The sequence below is a fragment of the Podarcis pityusensis genome (genome assembly GCF_964106645.2).
Source record: "Podarcis pityusensis genome assembly, chromosome: 10".
NCBI lineage: Eukaryota > Metazoa > Chordata > Lepidosauria > Squamata > Lacertidae > Podarcis > Podarcis pityusensis.
In genome coordinates this window covers 47077409-47093491 of record NC_138035.1, presented here as the reverse complement: position 1 = coordinate 47093491, position 16083 = coordinate 47077409, and the positions used below count along the sequence as shown (strand labels likewise).

At 39.1% G+C, this 16083-nt stretch overlaps 1 protein-coding gene across 2 annotated transcripts in view; it reads left to right on the top strand.

Annotated features, from left to right (window-relative positions):
* Window positions 1-4955, top strand: part of HMGA2 (high mobility group AT-hook 2) — a 146897-nt gene extending 141942 nt beyond the window's left edge. For both annotated transcript variants that reach the window (XM_081022430.1, XM_081022431.1), the window contains one exon: window positions 1605-4955. In XM_081022430.1, coding sequence (XP_080878556.1) covers window positions 1605-1615 — 11 coding nt within the window. In that variant the 3' untranslated portion in view covers window positions 1616-4955. The remainder of the gene's footprint in view (window positions 1-1604) is intronic.
* The last annotated feature ends 11128 nt before the right edge of the window (window positions 4956-16083 follow it).

Below are 16083 nucleotides of genomic sequence, written 5' to 3'. Positions count from 1 at the left end.
GCCCCCTTTTATCAGCAATGTTTATTGTCTCCAGTTTACCACCCATATCCTGAAAGGTACTGCTGCACATTAATTGAATAAGGAGTGTAAAAAGGATGGCGAAGTACAGCAAGGTCAGGAGATGGCCCCTACATATTTTAAGACCAAAGGGAAGGGGAGGACTCCGGCTGCTAAGAGAGAGAAAGAGAAAGAAAGCAAGCAAAATGAAGCTGTGTCGGGTTTTTGTTTTGTGTGGTTAACGCAGATTTTAGACATTAACTTTCAAAACGACGTTGTCTTTAACACTCATTTTAGGCTTCAGATGGAGTGCCATAGTGGCACTTGGTTTAACAAAATCTCAATAATGGCTGAGTGGGACTATTGTGGTATAGTGTATAGTGTGATAGGTTAGGATGTGGGAGGCCAAAGTTCAATTCCGCACTCAGCTGTAAAGCGTGTTGGGTGGCCTTGCTCAGGTTTCCATTTCGAAGCCTAACCTGCTTCTCAGGATTGTTGGCTGGGTGGATAAATGAGATAAGCAACTATAAAGTACGGTTGTGCACTAAAAAGTCCTGGAGACAGGACGGATAACAAAAGAACCATTCACATTAGATTCACAGCCTTTAGAAGAAGCGCTTGCCTTCTCCCCCATCTGAAAGCTGGAATAGTTTGCATTTCTTGCCATCTGTTTTCCTCCATGCAGTTGTTTAAAGGCACATTCAATGCCTCCAATCACAGACAAAGTACCATACAAAGGTATGTCTCCCTGGCACACTTTGGTGTGATTCCCACAGTTGCAGTATTACTTGTAGTATTTGCCACAATTTTTTTTTAAAAAAAAATCTCTACAGGGTATACCAATAGTTTCTCATGGAATGTGGCTGTTGTTTTATAAACAGTGTATGTTTATTCGCTGAAAGGTACTTTTAGGGTCCTTTTTAGCCCCAAACCATCACAAGGTGGCTTCCGACATATAAAAATACAATGTACACCATCAAAACATCTAAAATACTAGCACAAATAACTGTAAGGACATCTGTAGTACACCACAGCAATGAAAGAACAATAAGAACAGCACTCAACCCAATATAATATTAAAATCAGGTCAAATAATTGAATCCTATTCAGCATCAATTCAGACAACAGAACCATGATATATATCAGGGGTCAGCAAACTTTTTCAGCAGGGGGGCAGTCCACTGTCCCTCAGACCTTGTGGGGGGCCGGACTATATTTTGGGGGGGCGGGGGATGAACAAATTCCTATGCCCCACAAATAACCCAGAGATGCATTTTAAATAAAAGGACACATTCTACTCATGTAAAAACATGCTGATTCCCGGACCGTCTGCGGGCCAGACTGAGAAGGCGATTGGGTTGCATCCGGCCCCTGGGCCTTAGTTTGCCTACCCATGCTATATATTCTAGAAGGGAAAGAAACTTGGAATTAGTAGATATTTGATGCCTGTTTGAAGACCTGCAGAGATTAAGCCATTTGCACCTTGTTTGGAATTGGAATTCCACCAATGGGTCTCCTGCTGAGAATGCCCTCATGTAAATGGACTCTGTTGACTAGTTTTGAACCTAGAAGCATCACTAATTCGCCATTTTGGTTGCACATTTCAGGAACAGACTGAAGAGACATCCTCACAAGAATCTGCAGAAGATGATTAGAAGACCACACATTGCAATTTCTACCTCATCAGCAGTTGGGTCTTTTGAAGGGAGAAGACACTGCCGTGACCACTTGCTTCTGTTGCCACAACCTTTCCACTTTGGCCTGAGGGGGGATGGGGAGGGGGGGAAATCACATAACCTTAAAAAGGACTTATTAATCACCTTTGTTGTAATCCCTTCACTGCCCCGGTTTTAAGTGAAACTGCTGTAACACAGGGGGACACAGATTAATGATGCAACATTTAATTACTGTTTTCTCTTTTATTTTGCTTTAACCTACTAATAGTTTGTTTGAGCTGCTAAGAAAGGGTGAATGGGTCAGTAAATCTCTGAACCGGGTTTTAAGTCATTCACTGCACTGCATATAAATAAGACTTTTGTAAAATATTAATTATAATGGGCATTCAAATAAGAAGGCCTTGGTGTCTGACACCAGTCCTTACAACACCTCTGACAACCCACTCCCCTAGCTTAGTAATTTCCCTGTTTAGAACACCAAAGATAAGGATTAGATACTACTCTTTTTATAGCCTTGTTCTAGATTTGTGCTTGATTGATTTTTATTTTTTTTTTAACATTACTGGTATTTCAAGATACATTGATGGCTGATATTTTTTCACTTAATTCAGCTGATATTCAGGAAAGAAAGCCACAAGAAAAAAGGTACTTTTACTTTGCGAAAGGGAAAAAAACCCGACAAAGATACATTGTATATTCACTAATACACATATATCTGCAGAAATAGTACTAAACAGAACTCAACAGCACACCTCTGTGGGAACACATTGACGTCTCTTCAGGTAGACTATGCTTTCTGGGAAGCCTCTGTTGCTTACAGACGGTTGACAGCAGACCCTCTCTCACAGCAGACATTTAACAGCTAAAATTTGAATTTAAAACAATACCTCAGAATTGTTCTGAATCATGGTCATAAACTGGAACCGAGGGCAAAGAGTCAAATTCTTCGTTTGACTTAACTCACTACTGTGGGTCCCATTCTATTGTCTCTAAACAAATGGATCTCTGTTCTTAAATCACACATCTCAATGCAAGAGCCAACACCGTGTACCTCAAGTGAGCTTGTTATTACTTTTCAGCAATATACCTTGACATAGGATGGTTTGCTGGGCAGCTTTAACCCAGTTACATGTCTCCACCTTTTTCACTCAAAGCAGCACTTTTTAGCCACAAATGCAATATTACCCCACTTTTCAATACTACCTCTGATACGTACCATTAACTCAACAGTCATATAAACATTTGCTGCTATAATCATGCAATGTAGATTATTATTATTGGGTAGGTAAACATTAATTTCTGCATTTCCCCCTTATTTCTACTTTTGTCACCTAATTTCAGCCAAGGAGACAATACTTTTAGTGTTTTTCAGCATAACCATGTAATTTCCCCCCTTTTTATGCCTTTACTCTGCTAAATTTCTATGTAATGTACCATTAACTTGAATATATTTTTGTACCGAATTGCTCATAAGGTTTGTAAGGATAATTTTCTTCGATAACACTACATGACAGGAAAAAAATAATAATTAACCGCAATGTTTAAATATTACTGTCCAAGTTTGTACCTCAAATAATTTTTTTTAAGGAAATGGACTAGTTGATTGACAAAGACCTACCTCCAGACTATAAATGGAATGAACTTGTTGTTTCTTTCAGCATTAGTTTTTGGGAAGATTGAAACATTTAGGACTGCAACAAATCCCTGATCAAAACTATTTTTTTGTAAATGAACTTTGTGGGAAATGAATGCATTAATTACTTTCCTATTAAAAACAACCCTTCAAAGAAACTTGAATCTTTGTAGGTGGGAGGCAACAAGCTCAGCTTTTTGCATAATGCAATCACGAATATGTGCGTGTGTTTTAAAAAACTAGTAGATTGTATGCGAATACTTTTCAAGTATTTTCCATGTATTTTTCACAAATGTGATTTTTTAAAAAAAATGTGTCAACCAGATTTATTTTAAATGCTTCTTATGTAGAGTTTGTTTAATACTTCTTTCTCTTTCTCCTTATCCCTTTCTACGTCTCTCACACAGCCGATATGTCTGCTTGTTAACATGGTTTTACTATTTGGGCCAGGGGTAGTTTCTCAGGAAGGCTTTCTTCAGTATGACTCAAGTACTTAGCCAAATGCAACTAAGGAAAACTACTTCCTGGCTGCCTCACAATAGAGAACATTAAGACACAAGCGCCTCACTAAGGAACAAGAGTACTTCTTGCTGTGGGTCACCAAGAATGGAATTAGCGGCAGGGTAGGGGTGGAATTGGCATCCTTGCGTTACCAAACTGCCTTATGGGCCCTAGTCATGTCTATTCAAGCTGTTGCCCGGGATCAAAAGCACAGTGACTGTGCATGGAGGCATTTTAGCCCCCTGAAAAGCCCTTCGCCTTTTCCAAAAAGATTGCAAGGTGCTCTGGAGCAGCACCCCATGAGGCACAGTGGGTTACTGTTTGAAGAAATTACCTAATTAATAGGGACACTGGGGCAGGACTTGATAACATGCTATATTACCTCTGTCATGGAGTTTTCAGATGCACACAGGCCACACTCCAAAACTCACCCAAGGTGCACACGTATACCATTCAGGAGGGGAGAATTTCTCTTCAGTTTTAGAGAGTGTTCTGAACACAAAAACGGGAAATCCCCGTGGAGAAATGCATTTGAGAGACTCGTTGAAGGGAATTAGGTAGCCCTTGGCAGCGTGGTATATTCCCTGTTCTGGGGCATCTGGATTGGTGTAACAGCATGAGACGAAACAAATGTTATCAGTATATGTGGGTCAGATATCCAACTCCAAGGGACTTTACAGCTCTGATGAAATTAAATCTTATATTTTCTGTAATATTGTAGAACAATCAAAATACATTACTACCTCTCAGGGTCTTCAATACCTCATTTTTCAGACTGAAAAAAAAACTGCTTGTGACCACTGAAACAGAAAGATCATCATAAAAATTTATATATATATAGTTTATTTTTGTGGGAGATAAATTTTATAGGACTGTTCTTTGCTGTCATTGGTCACAGCTAAATAAGACTGGACATTAACCTTTCTGCCGCTTCTGCAAGAATGATGTGCTTGCAGAAGAAAAGTATCAAGATGTATAACTACAGTTTACTTTTCCCTGTTTTCCTTGCCTGTCTCCTAACTCTTCGCTTTGTTATTCATATAGAGTTTCTGACTACGACTGTACTTTGAATTGCTTGCTTGTTGAACATGTTCTTTTAATGGATTATCACCGTCTGTTCAGCACAATAAACATAATAGCCGCTGTAATCCCCATATTGTTTGATTCCTAGCGTTTTGTCACAGATCCATGAAATAAGCAATAAAGTTTGGTCCCCGTGAACCAAATTTGTAAAAAAAAGATAAAAGAATGCATGCCAGTTATCTTTGTTCAAGCAACATGGGTCATACATGAAAGATTCATATCAAAATATTCCCAGGAGATATAGCCATACTATGGTGAGCTTTAAAAAGTATAAACACACTTCTGTATATTTATTTACATCTCCAGCAACTTTGGATGTACAGCTGCTTTGACCCAGCACGCACAAGCAAACGAGTTTTGCTATCTCCACAGATCAGACCATGGTCTAGACTGCCCCTGCCGCCATGCATTTCATTGTATCATGGTAGCTACATGTTGAAGCGTGTTTTTGAAGGAGATGGTGGATAAATTGCACTGAATCTACTCTCATTCGCAAGGCATTACTGTATTGGAATTCTTTGCAAATGGAATTGCCACATAGGATCCACATTATATGGAGTATCGCGCTCTTATCTCACTTACCATATTTTTCGCTCTATAACACGCACCCGACCATAACACGCACATAGTTTTTAGAGGAGGAAAATCCGTAGGCATGCCACCCGTAGGCATTTCCTCCATAACACGCACAGGCATTTCCCCTTACTTTCTAGGAGGAAAAAAGTGAGTGTTATGGTGTAAAAAATACGGTATTTAAAAACACTTTTCCTAAGGCACATGTACTGTATAATATTTCCCTATTACACAATTAGGTAGCACACATCTCTAATTGGGTGTAATCGCGTGGGAAGTGTTTGGTGTTTGGAAGCTCACTTTCCTTTTATTTTACACAAGCAAACACATGCACCATCCCACAAGCACAGTCATTTGTGCATAAAATGTGGTGTGCCTTCCCTTCAACCCCCCACTTTGTTTTCCCTCAAAGACGAGCAGGGGAGGAAGTTAGAGGGAAAATGTTTCAAGTTGGTTCTGTAGGATCAAACCTAGTAACAGCACATTATTTGTTTACATGGACACATAACGGCACAAGACACTGCAATGAATGAAAAAAACTAAAGTGAAAGATATCTGGAAAATTCCACAATAAAAGGGCAAATGTGAGCTGGGATTATTTCGTTTGCACTCTTCATCTCTTTGTTGGGTCCCCCGCCCTATAAATCCAGTATTCTTATAGTAACCTTTCATACATAAATGAAACATTAAATGTTTTAAGAGAAAGCTCCATTTATATTTATTGCATAAAGACTGCAGTGAGCCGGCAACCTCCAGCACAGATTAACATTTCACTGAAATCACTGGACTTTACTTCCAAGTAAATATGTTTAGTTTTAGGGTGTGTTAAAAATAAGGTCCTCAAGCAACTACTGAGTTGGGTGGGCTTAACTGAAGCCAGAAATTTTTTTTCCCCTTAGAAAATAGGTGTAACACAAAGTAGTTGATATGAAGCCAATATTTTTCCTTAGCAGACACATAAAGTTATATGGTGCATCTCTTGTGTTCCAAAGGAAATATGTTTAAGAAAGACATATAGTAATTTTTCATTTTCTATGGAACACAGGAAGCATTCACAATATTCTTTCTATCTGCTTTCCATTAACAACTTCAGAGTTGTTTCCAGTCATTTTAGTAATTATCCTTGACCTGGAAAAACTGACCTTGAACACTACATGCTAAAAAGAAAAAAGGAGGGGGATCTGCATACATCAATTTTACTCTTTCAATCCTCAAAGCTCTAAATTATGGATATGCTCAAGGTTCTATATACTCCTCAGGGATGTGCAATCCTGACAGTGTCTTGTCTTGAATAAACAAAGGCCATCAACGGCATTGCCAAACGCACAAATCATTTTGTTACTGCATACATAAAGGGACAGCAAAGAGGCTAAAGTGACAAGTATTTTTTTTGTTAGAGATGGGTCCAACAAAAGGCTCATTTAGTTGGAATTAAAAATGAACAAATCTGACAAAATGCGCCATAATCAAATATATATCAGGTAGTCCCAGAGATTCCTCAGTCTTTCATTGGAATGAAAGCATATATTCTTGTGATATATTCTCATTCGCCAAAGGGGCAATGAGGTGACGGAAAACAGATTTTGAAGAAGCAAATGTTCCCAGATATCTCAACCCATAGTATCTGACAGAAGCGTAGATACTGCAAGATCCACATTATAAATCCTGATCTCATCATTCAGACTTTATCAGTGAAGTTTCCATTCACTGGGATCATAAGTGCGCATAGCTTGTGACATAACAAGCCCAACATAAAGCCCTTTCATAGATGCTTTAAGCATTTATAGTTTTCCATTAAAAGTATCATGTTTCCATACTTTGCAGTCATAAAAGAATAAATAATTTTCAAAGGCTTACTTGATAGCAGACTTCTTAATAGACCTTGGAAATATGTGGAAAATCTCCAACATAAAAGAAGCTAATTGACTGGTTACTGTGAAAGTCTTTTAAAGATCAGCTTCAAGGCAGTAAGCAGATACAATGCCCTCACACTGGAGTATTCAAAGTAATGCATTGCAATTTATCTTTTGGTTCTGACATTTTGATCACTTAGAATCACCTGCTAACTGGTATGCAAACAAAAACATTAAAGTGACATAGAAATGATTCTTCCGCTCAATTAGTCTGGAATAATCCCACAGAACACAAAATCTTGAAAATGACAATGGCACAAAGATGATAGTACAAAGATTGCCATGTCTCTTACACTTGAAAGGGGAAGCACCAACTTTTAGATCAATGTAAACATTGTATTGATTTTAATTAGGAGCAAACAATATCCATGTCACAAATAAGGAGAAACAAACCATCACATTCTCCGTCTCCAGATAACTTAAATACAATTTTAATTTGGGAAAGATAGTTTATTGAGTACAATAAACTAAAACTTTCATCTTATTATATTGCTGAGAAGACACATAATCTTCTCAGACCCATATACGTTACAATGCGTGTCTCAGTTTTGAATCTTTCTAAAAGCTATCTTTCTCCCGCTTTGAAATCCTATCTCCCAAATGTGCCTTTGTTCAGGAGAGCTTCCTCTTCAAGAAGGTTTCCTAAATGTTATTAGTAATTAAGAGGAGGTTTTCAGTATATGAGTTTGCTAAAATAAAGCATAGCACTTTGAAAGACATCGCCATGGTGCTTAATTAAAGAAAAACTTGGGAAGGGCTGGTAAATAGTTTGACCAAGATCCTTTGTAACTTGAGAGACAAAAGCCCCACGGAGACACTGCTAGATAGTTCAGCTCTTTAGTGTTGCAAACTGTAGACACCACAGGATCATGTTTGCTTTAATTGCTAATAACATTATTTATTGTTTATTCACTTGATTTGATGCAACAACACAGGGAAGTTGTTTTGCTAGCAAGTGAAACAGAAGATGCCAAATCAACAAAGTAATAAAGGGCAGGATTCACCTAATGAACCCCATCGGCGGAAGTCCTGCGCAATTGTTCCATCTGGCAATCTAATATGCTTGCGTAGATGGAACATTTTGTAACAGAGCAATGTTGAATTCCCCCCACTGTCTTAAATACACAGTTCATCCCAGTGATAATATGAAGCTTCTTAATACTTTTGCTTTGATGCTTCATGATGATAGGCTCTCAATAAAAGGAAATGAAATATATACCCTGAATTTCTCAGATTCACCTTTATTATGTAATGGAGTCAGGCACTGTGATCCCCAAATGCATTCCCTTGTTTCACAATGGAAAACTGCTGCATATTAAATACAGTCACACATTTTACATGTGGTTCCCAATTTGCTAATAGGTACTTGTGTTGATTCATGAAGCTCTACACAAACTGGGCCCCCAAGTACCTTAAGGGTCATCTGATGGGGAACTTCTGGTAATTCCACATGTCCCTAAGCTTTAGTTGGCCTCCACCAGGGACCAAGTCTTTAGAGTGGCAGGTGCTGCCCTGTGGAACTCTGCCAGGTGAGGTTGAGCAAGAACTATCCAGCGCTTATTTCAGATGACTTTTGGAAATTTTAGGGGTTGGGTAGGCAATCAGAACCTTCTCTTTTTAACCAAACAGTTTCATACCCTCCAACATGTTCCCAATGAAAATAGGGATGTCCTATTTCATTATTATTATTATTATTATTATTATTATTATTAATATTATATCCCACCCATCTGACTGGGTTGCCCCAGCCACTCTGGGAGGATTCCAACATATATAAAAACATAATAAAACATTTTTTAAAAAACTTCCCAATATCTTCTAAAGGTTGTACAGTTACTTACCTCTTTGGGTCGGTGGTACATAATTCCATACCTTCCAACATTTCTCTGCTGAAAATAGGGGCGTCCTAAGGATAAGCGGGACATTCTGAGGATCAAATCAAAAACAGGGACGGCTTCTGTGAATTCGGTACTATTCTTGGAAAATAGGGACGCTTGGAGGGTCTGCAGTATTTATTGATTATTTTAATGGTGTGGCTTTTTATATTGCATACTGTCTTGATACAATTTCCATGAAAGTGCAGATTATAAATATGTGTGTGTGTATATATATATATATATATATATATATATATATATATATAGTTACTGTGGCAAGGATGCCCAGATATATGAAGTGCTTTCGTCACTCAAACAGATGTGCATACTATGTCACACAAATAATTTCCCCTATGCCCTGCACACTCATGTAGAATAATAGTAATAATAAATAATAATAATAATAATAATAATAATAATAATAATAATAATAGTGTAAGATAAACCTGATCTACAAATAGCTTTTGTTGCTGAGCTAGAAAAAGAAACAGAGTTTGATTGGGAAAAGTCATTCATACAGCTGGCATGTAAATTAACTTTCTAGCATATAAAGACATCTGTGCCTTTAAATACATTTTCATAAAGCTAGTTTCAAAACAGTGTACTATTTCAACAAAGAAAAAGTTAAATGTTTTAAAAGCTTCCCCTTGCAGTCAGTGACAAAATTCCAGCAGTCTTTATAGCCCATAGGATCACTTTACAGCAGACTTTAGATATACCATGAAAGGCTGTCTGGAATTTATTATGAACCAAAAATGCCACCAAACTGGAAATTTCACATGGGGTGGGGGAAGCGATATTGTTCTTTTTACCCTGATATTTTGGAGATGATGTAATCCAAGTATTATTATTTACAACAAATTCATACGTTATGCAGGCAAGCTGTTCTCAGGGGATATGTGTGGTAAATGGAGAATACCAGTGGCAAATAGAATTTACATCAAAGCAATCCTAGAAACCTCAAACACTCATTATTCTACTCATGACCTTTGCTTTTGTGCAGAAGTAGAATACAATGGAACATAATGGTAGCATTTACTGAAAACTAAACATTTCTATTTAAATGGTTGCTGAAAATGAGATGAAAACCTTTATGTAAACAATGCAATATATCCTTCTAATACTGTGCACCCTTGTTAAGTAGCAAATTGGCTATAAATCCTGAAGACATTTTATTAAATTTATGCCATTAAAAATGTGGGGTTGCTGAGGTGATTAAGTATCCATTGTGCACCAGGGGGATCATGGTTTGAATCTAGCATAAGATACAAAGTCATGTGTTTGTGATCTCTCTTGAGCCCTCTGTGCTTATGTAGAGCATTTTTTAAAAATAATTTGCCCAACTGTCTGTCTCGCCTCAGTATGCGCAAGGCCATTGCTGCTGCCAGAAGTTTCCAAGCGACTGAGGTGAACGTTAGTCATTTCGCATGAAGGCTCACTTTTCATAAAGCCTTTTTTGTGAGAGGGGATTTCCACTCAACCTTCAGAAAGTTCAGATATGGTGACTGTTCTTCTGACTACCACATGCTAAAAGTTCTTATTCCTTACTGGACTTTGCCATAGAAATTCTCTGGACCCACTTTCATCTCACATGTTTCTCCATCTTGTTTCAGGGCACTTAGCGTCCATTCTTAAATCTCCCAGAGCAAAAGCCCTGTGACAATTTCGGGCTTACTCCCAGACCACTGCTACAGAGCTCGCCTCAGAAAAGGGCTGCCCATTTCCAATCCAGGTCAAGCTCTGCCACTTCCCTCCAATTTACCAGAAAAGGAGCCCACAATTACCAAAGGCCTGACCTCTTTACACCTCATGTTGGTCTAGCAATTTCTCTTGCTAGGATCCATACGGCTCCTCCACAAAAGCTTCAGCTAATTAAGAATAAAACCTCATTTTCTCTTCCAGAATTAGTATAAAAAAGGTGTCTGAGTATACAGTGGTACCTCAGGTTACATATGCTTCAGGTTACATACGCTTCAGGTTACAGACTCCGCTAACCCAGAAATAGTGCATCAGGTTAAGAACTTTGCTTCAGGATGAGAACAGAAATCGTGCTCCGGCGACGCGGCAGCAGCGGGAGGACCCATTAGCTAAAGTGGTGCTTCAGGTTAAGAACAGTTTCAGGTTAAGTACGGACCTCCGGAACGAATTAAGTACTTAACCTGAGGTACCACTGTATGTTGCAACTGGTAGCATTAAAAGAGAAGCATCACCATGATCTTACACAGAAACTAGGTAGTTGCCTATGGGATTTCCAGACCTCTCAGTCTGCCCTGAAGTCTCCAGGTTTGCCTGAGCCCTTCCAGGGGACAGGTGAAGGGCCTGAATCTCCAAGTGAGTGGCTGCTTTTAATTTAATTTTTAAGAAGACTGTGCATGCATCTTGCAAGCTTCATCCCTGCAGGATCTGACTACAAGTTACAACACAAACATGCCATGGGGAGTCTGCCCCCTTCTGCTCCTCACTTCCAATTAACCTCCATCTCCAGGGCCTGCTCATGACATCACAAGGAACCACCCTTAGGTCTCAGCTTTGGACCCTGAAATCACGGGACCTAGGATGCTCCTGACCTGCCAATTCTAGTGGCCTCTGAACTGACATCTATATTTTTAATTGCACCCCGCAACACATTAGAAACTAGGAGGGAAGAGAAGCTATCAGTCTACAGTATCTTTGCAACTTAAAGCTGATTTAGTGAGGTTCCTAAGAAATTTGTCCTAGGATCACCAGGGTTTTCCCCTGTAAAGGATACACCAGCTCCTTGCATGGGGAAACCTGACGAAATGTGAAACTATACTATCAAACCTATGTTCATTTCTACAGCCACAGCAGATGCTGTTAATTTTCCAATAGCATACTCTTCCATTGACTCTCAAGGCAGATGGACGCCAACTGTCAAATTTTATTTTGGGCCCTAGGGTTGCCATATGTCCAGTTATTATTATTTTTGTTGAAAGTAAATAACATTGCTACTAGCAAAGCATCACAGCTTCTATAGCCTACGTATAGTAGGGGTATTTAAAATTAGAGTTGTCACAGCAATCCACAGTTAAAAGCAGAAGTCAGCAAATGTGACCACTTTTTTTCTCTTCAAAATATGGCAACCCTAATTTTAGCCAGGAAATAATTGTATGACAGGACTGATGGGGAGACTCTTGGCAAAGCGATGATACAATTGCTCAGTTCCAGCACCTCTCCGGTGAACACCATTGCCATTCTAAGAGAACAAGGGAGGTGTTCATGGTGAGTTCCAGCCCCTCTTTTTATAGGAAAATAGCACTGCCTACAACCAAAACCTAGGGACATCGGTGGCGCTGTGGGTTAAACCACAGAGCCTAGGACTTGCCGATCAGAAGGTCAGCAGTATGAATCCCCGCGATGGGGTGAGCTCCTGTTGCTCGGTCCCTGCTCCTGCCAGCCTAGCAGTTCGAAAGCACCTCAAAGTGCAAGTAGATAAATAAGATCATTGGGGCTAACCCACCTTCCTGGGGTTTACTGAAACAAGCCAGTTTCAAATGCTGATTTATGAAGCTGGCTCATTTCAATAAGTAGTAGTTAAGACTAAATCAGTTTAGGGTCCAAGTCTAACGTGGGTGGCACTGTGCGTTAAACCACAGAGCCTAGGATTTGCCAATCAGAAAGTTGGCGGTTCGAATCCCCGTGACGGGGTGAGCTCCCGTTGCTCGGTCCCTGCTCCTGCCAACCTAGCAGTTTGAAAGCACGTCAAAGTGCAAGTAGATAAATAGGTACCGCTCTGGCGGGAAGGTAAACGGTGTTTCCGTGTGCTGCTCTGGTTTGCCAGAAGCAGCTTAGTCATGCTGGCCACATGACCCGGAAGTTGTACACCGGCTCCCTCGGCCAATAAATCGAGATGAGCGCCACGACCCCAGAGTCGGCCACGACTGGACCTAATGGTCAGGAGTCCCTTTACCTTTACCTTTACAACCAAAACCTAGAGCAGCTTTCCCCCACAAGTTACATTCTAGATGTTTTGGACTACAATGCCCATCAGCGCTAACAAACAGCCCTGCTAGCTGGGGTTGATGGTGAAAAGGAGCGCCTAACACCCAGTCTTAGGTAGAAGGGAGTTGGGTGTTAATTTCTGCCAGCAACACATGAAAATCTAAATCCAAGATGGCGGGTAATAACAACAACAACAATAATTACAAGAGGGTGATCAAAAGACACTTAACTGGACAATTGGTTCCCTTTCACAGGTTTGACGTAATTTCGTAGTGTATCTGCATGATGTACTGCAATCCAACACACACTCACTCAGAAGTAAATCCAAAGAATAGCCTCCTTGCACCAACTTGTTCTACTATATTCTCTATCTCCTTTCTTATTACTGCCACTCTTTATAATCCCTCATCTTGTTTTATGTTCTTTTCCTCTGTTGAATTTTAATGCATTTTTGTATTTGTTGTTATAAACTGAATGTGATTTGACAACTCCAAAAATAATAAAAATGGATTGCCTTGCTGGCTCAGACCAAAGTTCCATATAACCCAGTGGCCTGAATCCAACAGCAGCTAGCCAGATGCCTCTCAAAACCCATAACAAACAAAGTTGGAGAATATGATTACAAACTCCTGTTTGCTGCCAGCATACTATACTGAGAAGGGTCTCAACAACTCAGTGGCAAAGTGCAATCTTTGTCTACAGAAGGTTGCTGGTTCAATCCCAGTCATCTCCAATTAGAAGCAGTGAGATTTTTACTTATTTATTTCGGGCTTTTATAACCTGCCTTTATTTGAATCAATCCCAGAGCACAGTACAACATAATATATATATAATGTATAATAAAAGAAAACAATCTTTTAAAAAATTCAGACCGCAAAACAATAAACCAAAATTATACCACAAATACCATGAGAGCAACAAAACATCTCCTCCAGCCACTGAGTAAATAAAAATGCATTTACAAGGCACCTAAAAGCCATCTGTTAAAGGCTTCTGTGCTTGAGACCATAGAGAATTATTGCCAGAATAGACAATATTGAGCTATACAGGCAAATTGTCAGAGCATTAAAAAAATGTTTTGGTTTTTTTTTTTTTGTTTTTTTTATTGATTTTTCCATGTATACTTCTCCTAACAATATATATTTAGCAATTTTTCATATTTTGAGCCTCCTCCCCTGGACTTCCCTCATACTCCCGTTTTGTTTTATTTCCATATTGTTCACCCTGTGCATTGTTTCCCCAAAATTTTCTCAATACATATAGTCTTATTTTTTGTTGTATACAGTTGTCTACAACTGTATAAAAATGTTTAAAACTGTTCTAATTCCATGCGTAAGCCTGCCATCATCATAATCATAATCATCTTTCCACCATGTTTATTTCTTTTTCAAAAGGACAGATCTAAAAAGACCATTGCTGGTGCATATGATACCTTTTTTAAAAAAAATAAAACAAACTGAGAAACTTTCTCCTGAACTTATCGGTGTCACTGGAATCCTAAGAGGATTGTGATGCAAATATTCATGGGGAAGATGCTTGCCCATCATCATGGAAACAGGTAGAAATTATGGGGCAAAGGAGTCATGCTAGGGTCTGTTAAAAATGATCAAACCAACACTTCTAGTTGTGGAGGGGAGCTTAAAATGTGAAAAAGTAATTCCCAATATGTTCAATGCTATGGGGGGGGGGAATAGTGGATGGAAAACTGTAACTGCATTTCAGACAAAGCACATCTGTTCCCAGGTGGCACAAAAAAACTGCAGGAAGGTTGAGATGTAATTGTAAGCCCACCTTCTAGCATGGGCTTAATTGATTTCAAAACCCGATACAAGCACGCACGTTTGAAACTGCATTTCTGTCTTTCACACATGCAGACCAACTGCAGAGGAGAGACTCAAAAGTGCTTTAGTGGCATGTGTGAAATCAGTTTGGGCCTGCTCTAAAGAATTAGAAAAATACTCTGCAGAAGCCAAGTTGACAGGAGACTAAATTAATATCAACCCTACTTTCATTGATATAATACTGTGAAAAGAAACTATAGTCTATTTTGTTGCAAACAAACAAAAATGCCCTTTTGTTAAATCTCCAGATCAAAGCCACATATGTTTAACCAGCCAGACTGAATTGCCACCTCACTTTCCTACATGAAAATTCAAGTCTAATTTAAAAATCCATACTAAGCTGGGCTTGGTCTTTTTCTCTTTTGTTTTTCAAATTAATTGCATATAAAGTGCCACTTTCCCCCCTACTGTAAATCAAGAGAACTCTGGTGTCTTTGGAATTAATTCCAAATAGTTGGTCTGGACATGAACTTCACAGTTCTTCCCTCCTCCATCCTGCTGACATTTTCCCATTAATTTCTTTTCCCCTTTCATCCATTCATTGGCTGATGAGTCTATAAATACACTTCATCTGCTTTTACTTTGCTTTCTAAGGACAAACCAGTCCCAAACATGTTGTCTTGATTACATTCAAAAGCAAAAGCCTCCAATGTTTCTATGCTGGAGCGATAGGCTGAAACGTAACATTTTGTCTATTATGTCAGAGAAGTTTCAACGGGCAGTTTTATCATAATGTCAACAACGTAAATAACCTCATGCCGAAGAAATGCCATATGTGTTAAAGCTGTAAATATCAGTGCTGGCAGCCAAACTGAAGGGGGAGGAAGGGGCTTGGAGAGAAAGAAAAATCAGCTGTGTAGTCTCAGACGATATTATTTTTCTCTGACCTTCTTATTCCACAAACCTCTGCTTTTGCCCATTCCTTCCTACATTCGGATAACAAATGGCAAATCTTTAAAGAGACAGGCAGGATAAAGAACATCTATATCTCATGCTTATCTTTCCTATCTCAGAGCATAACTTACATTT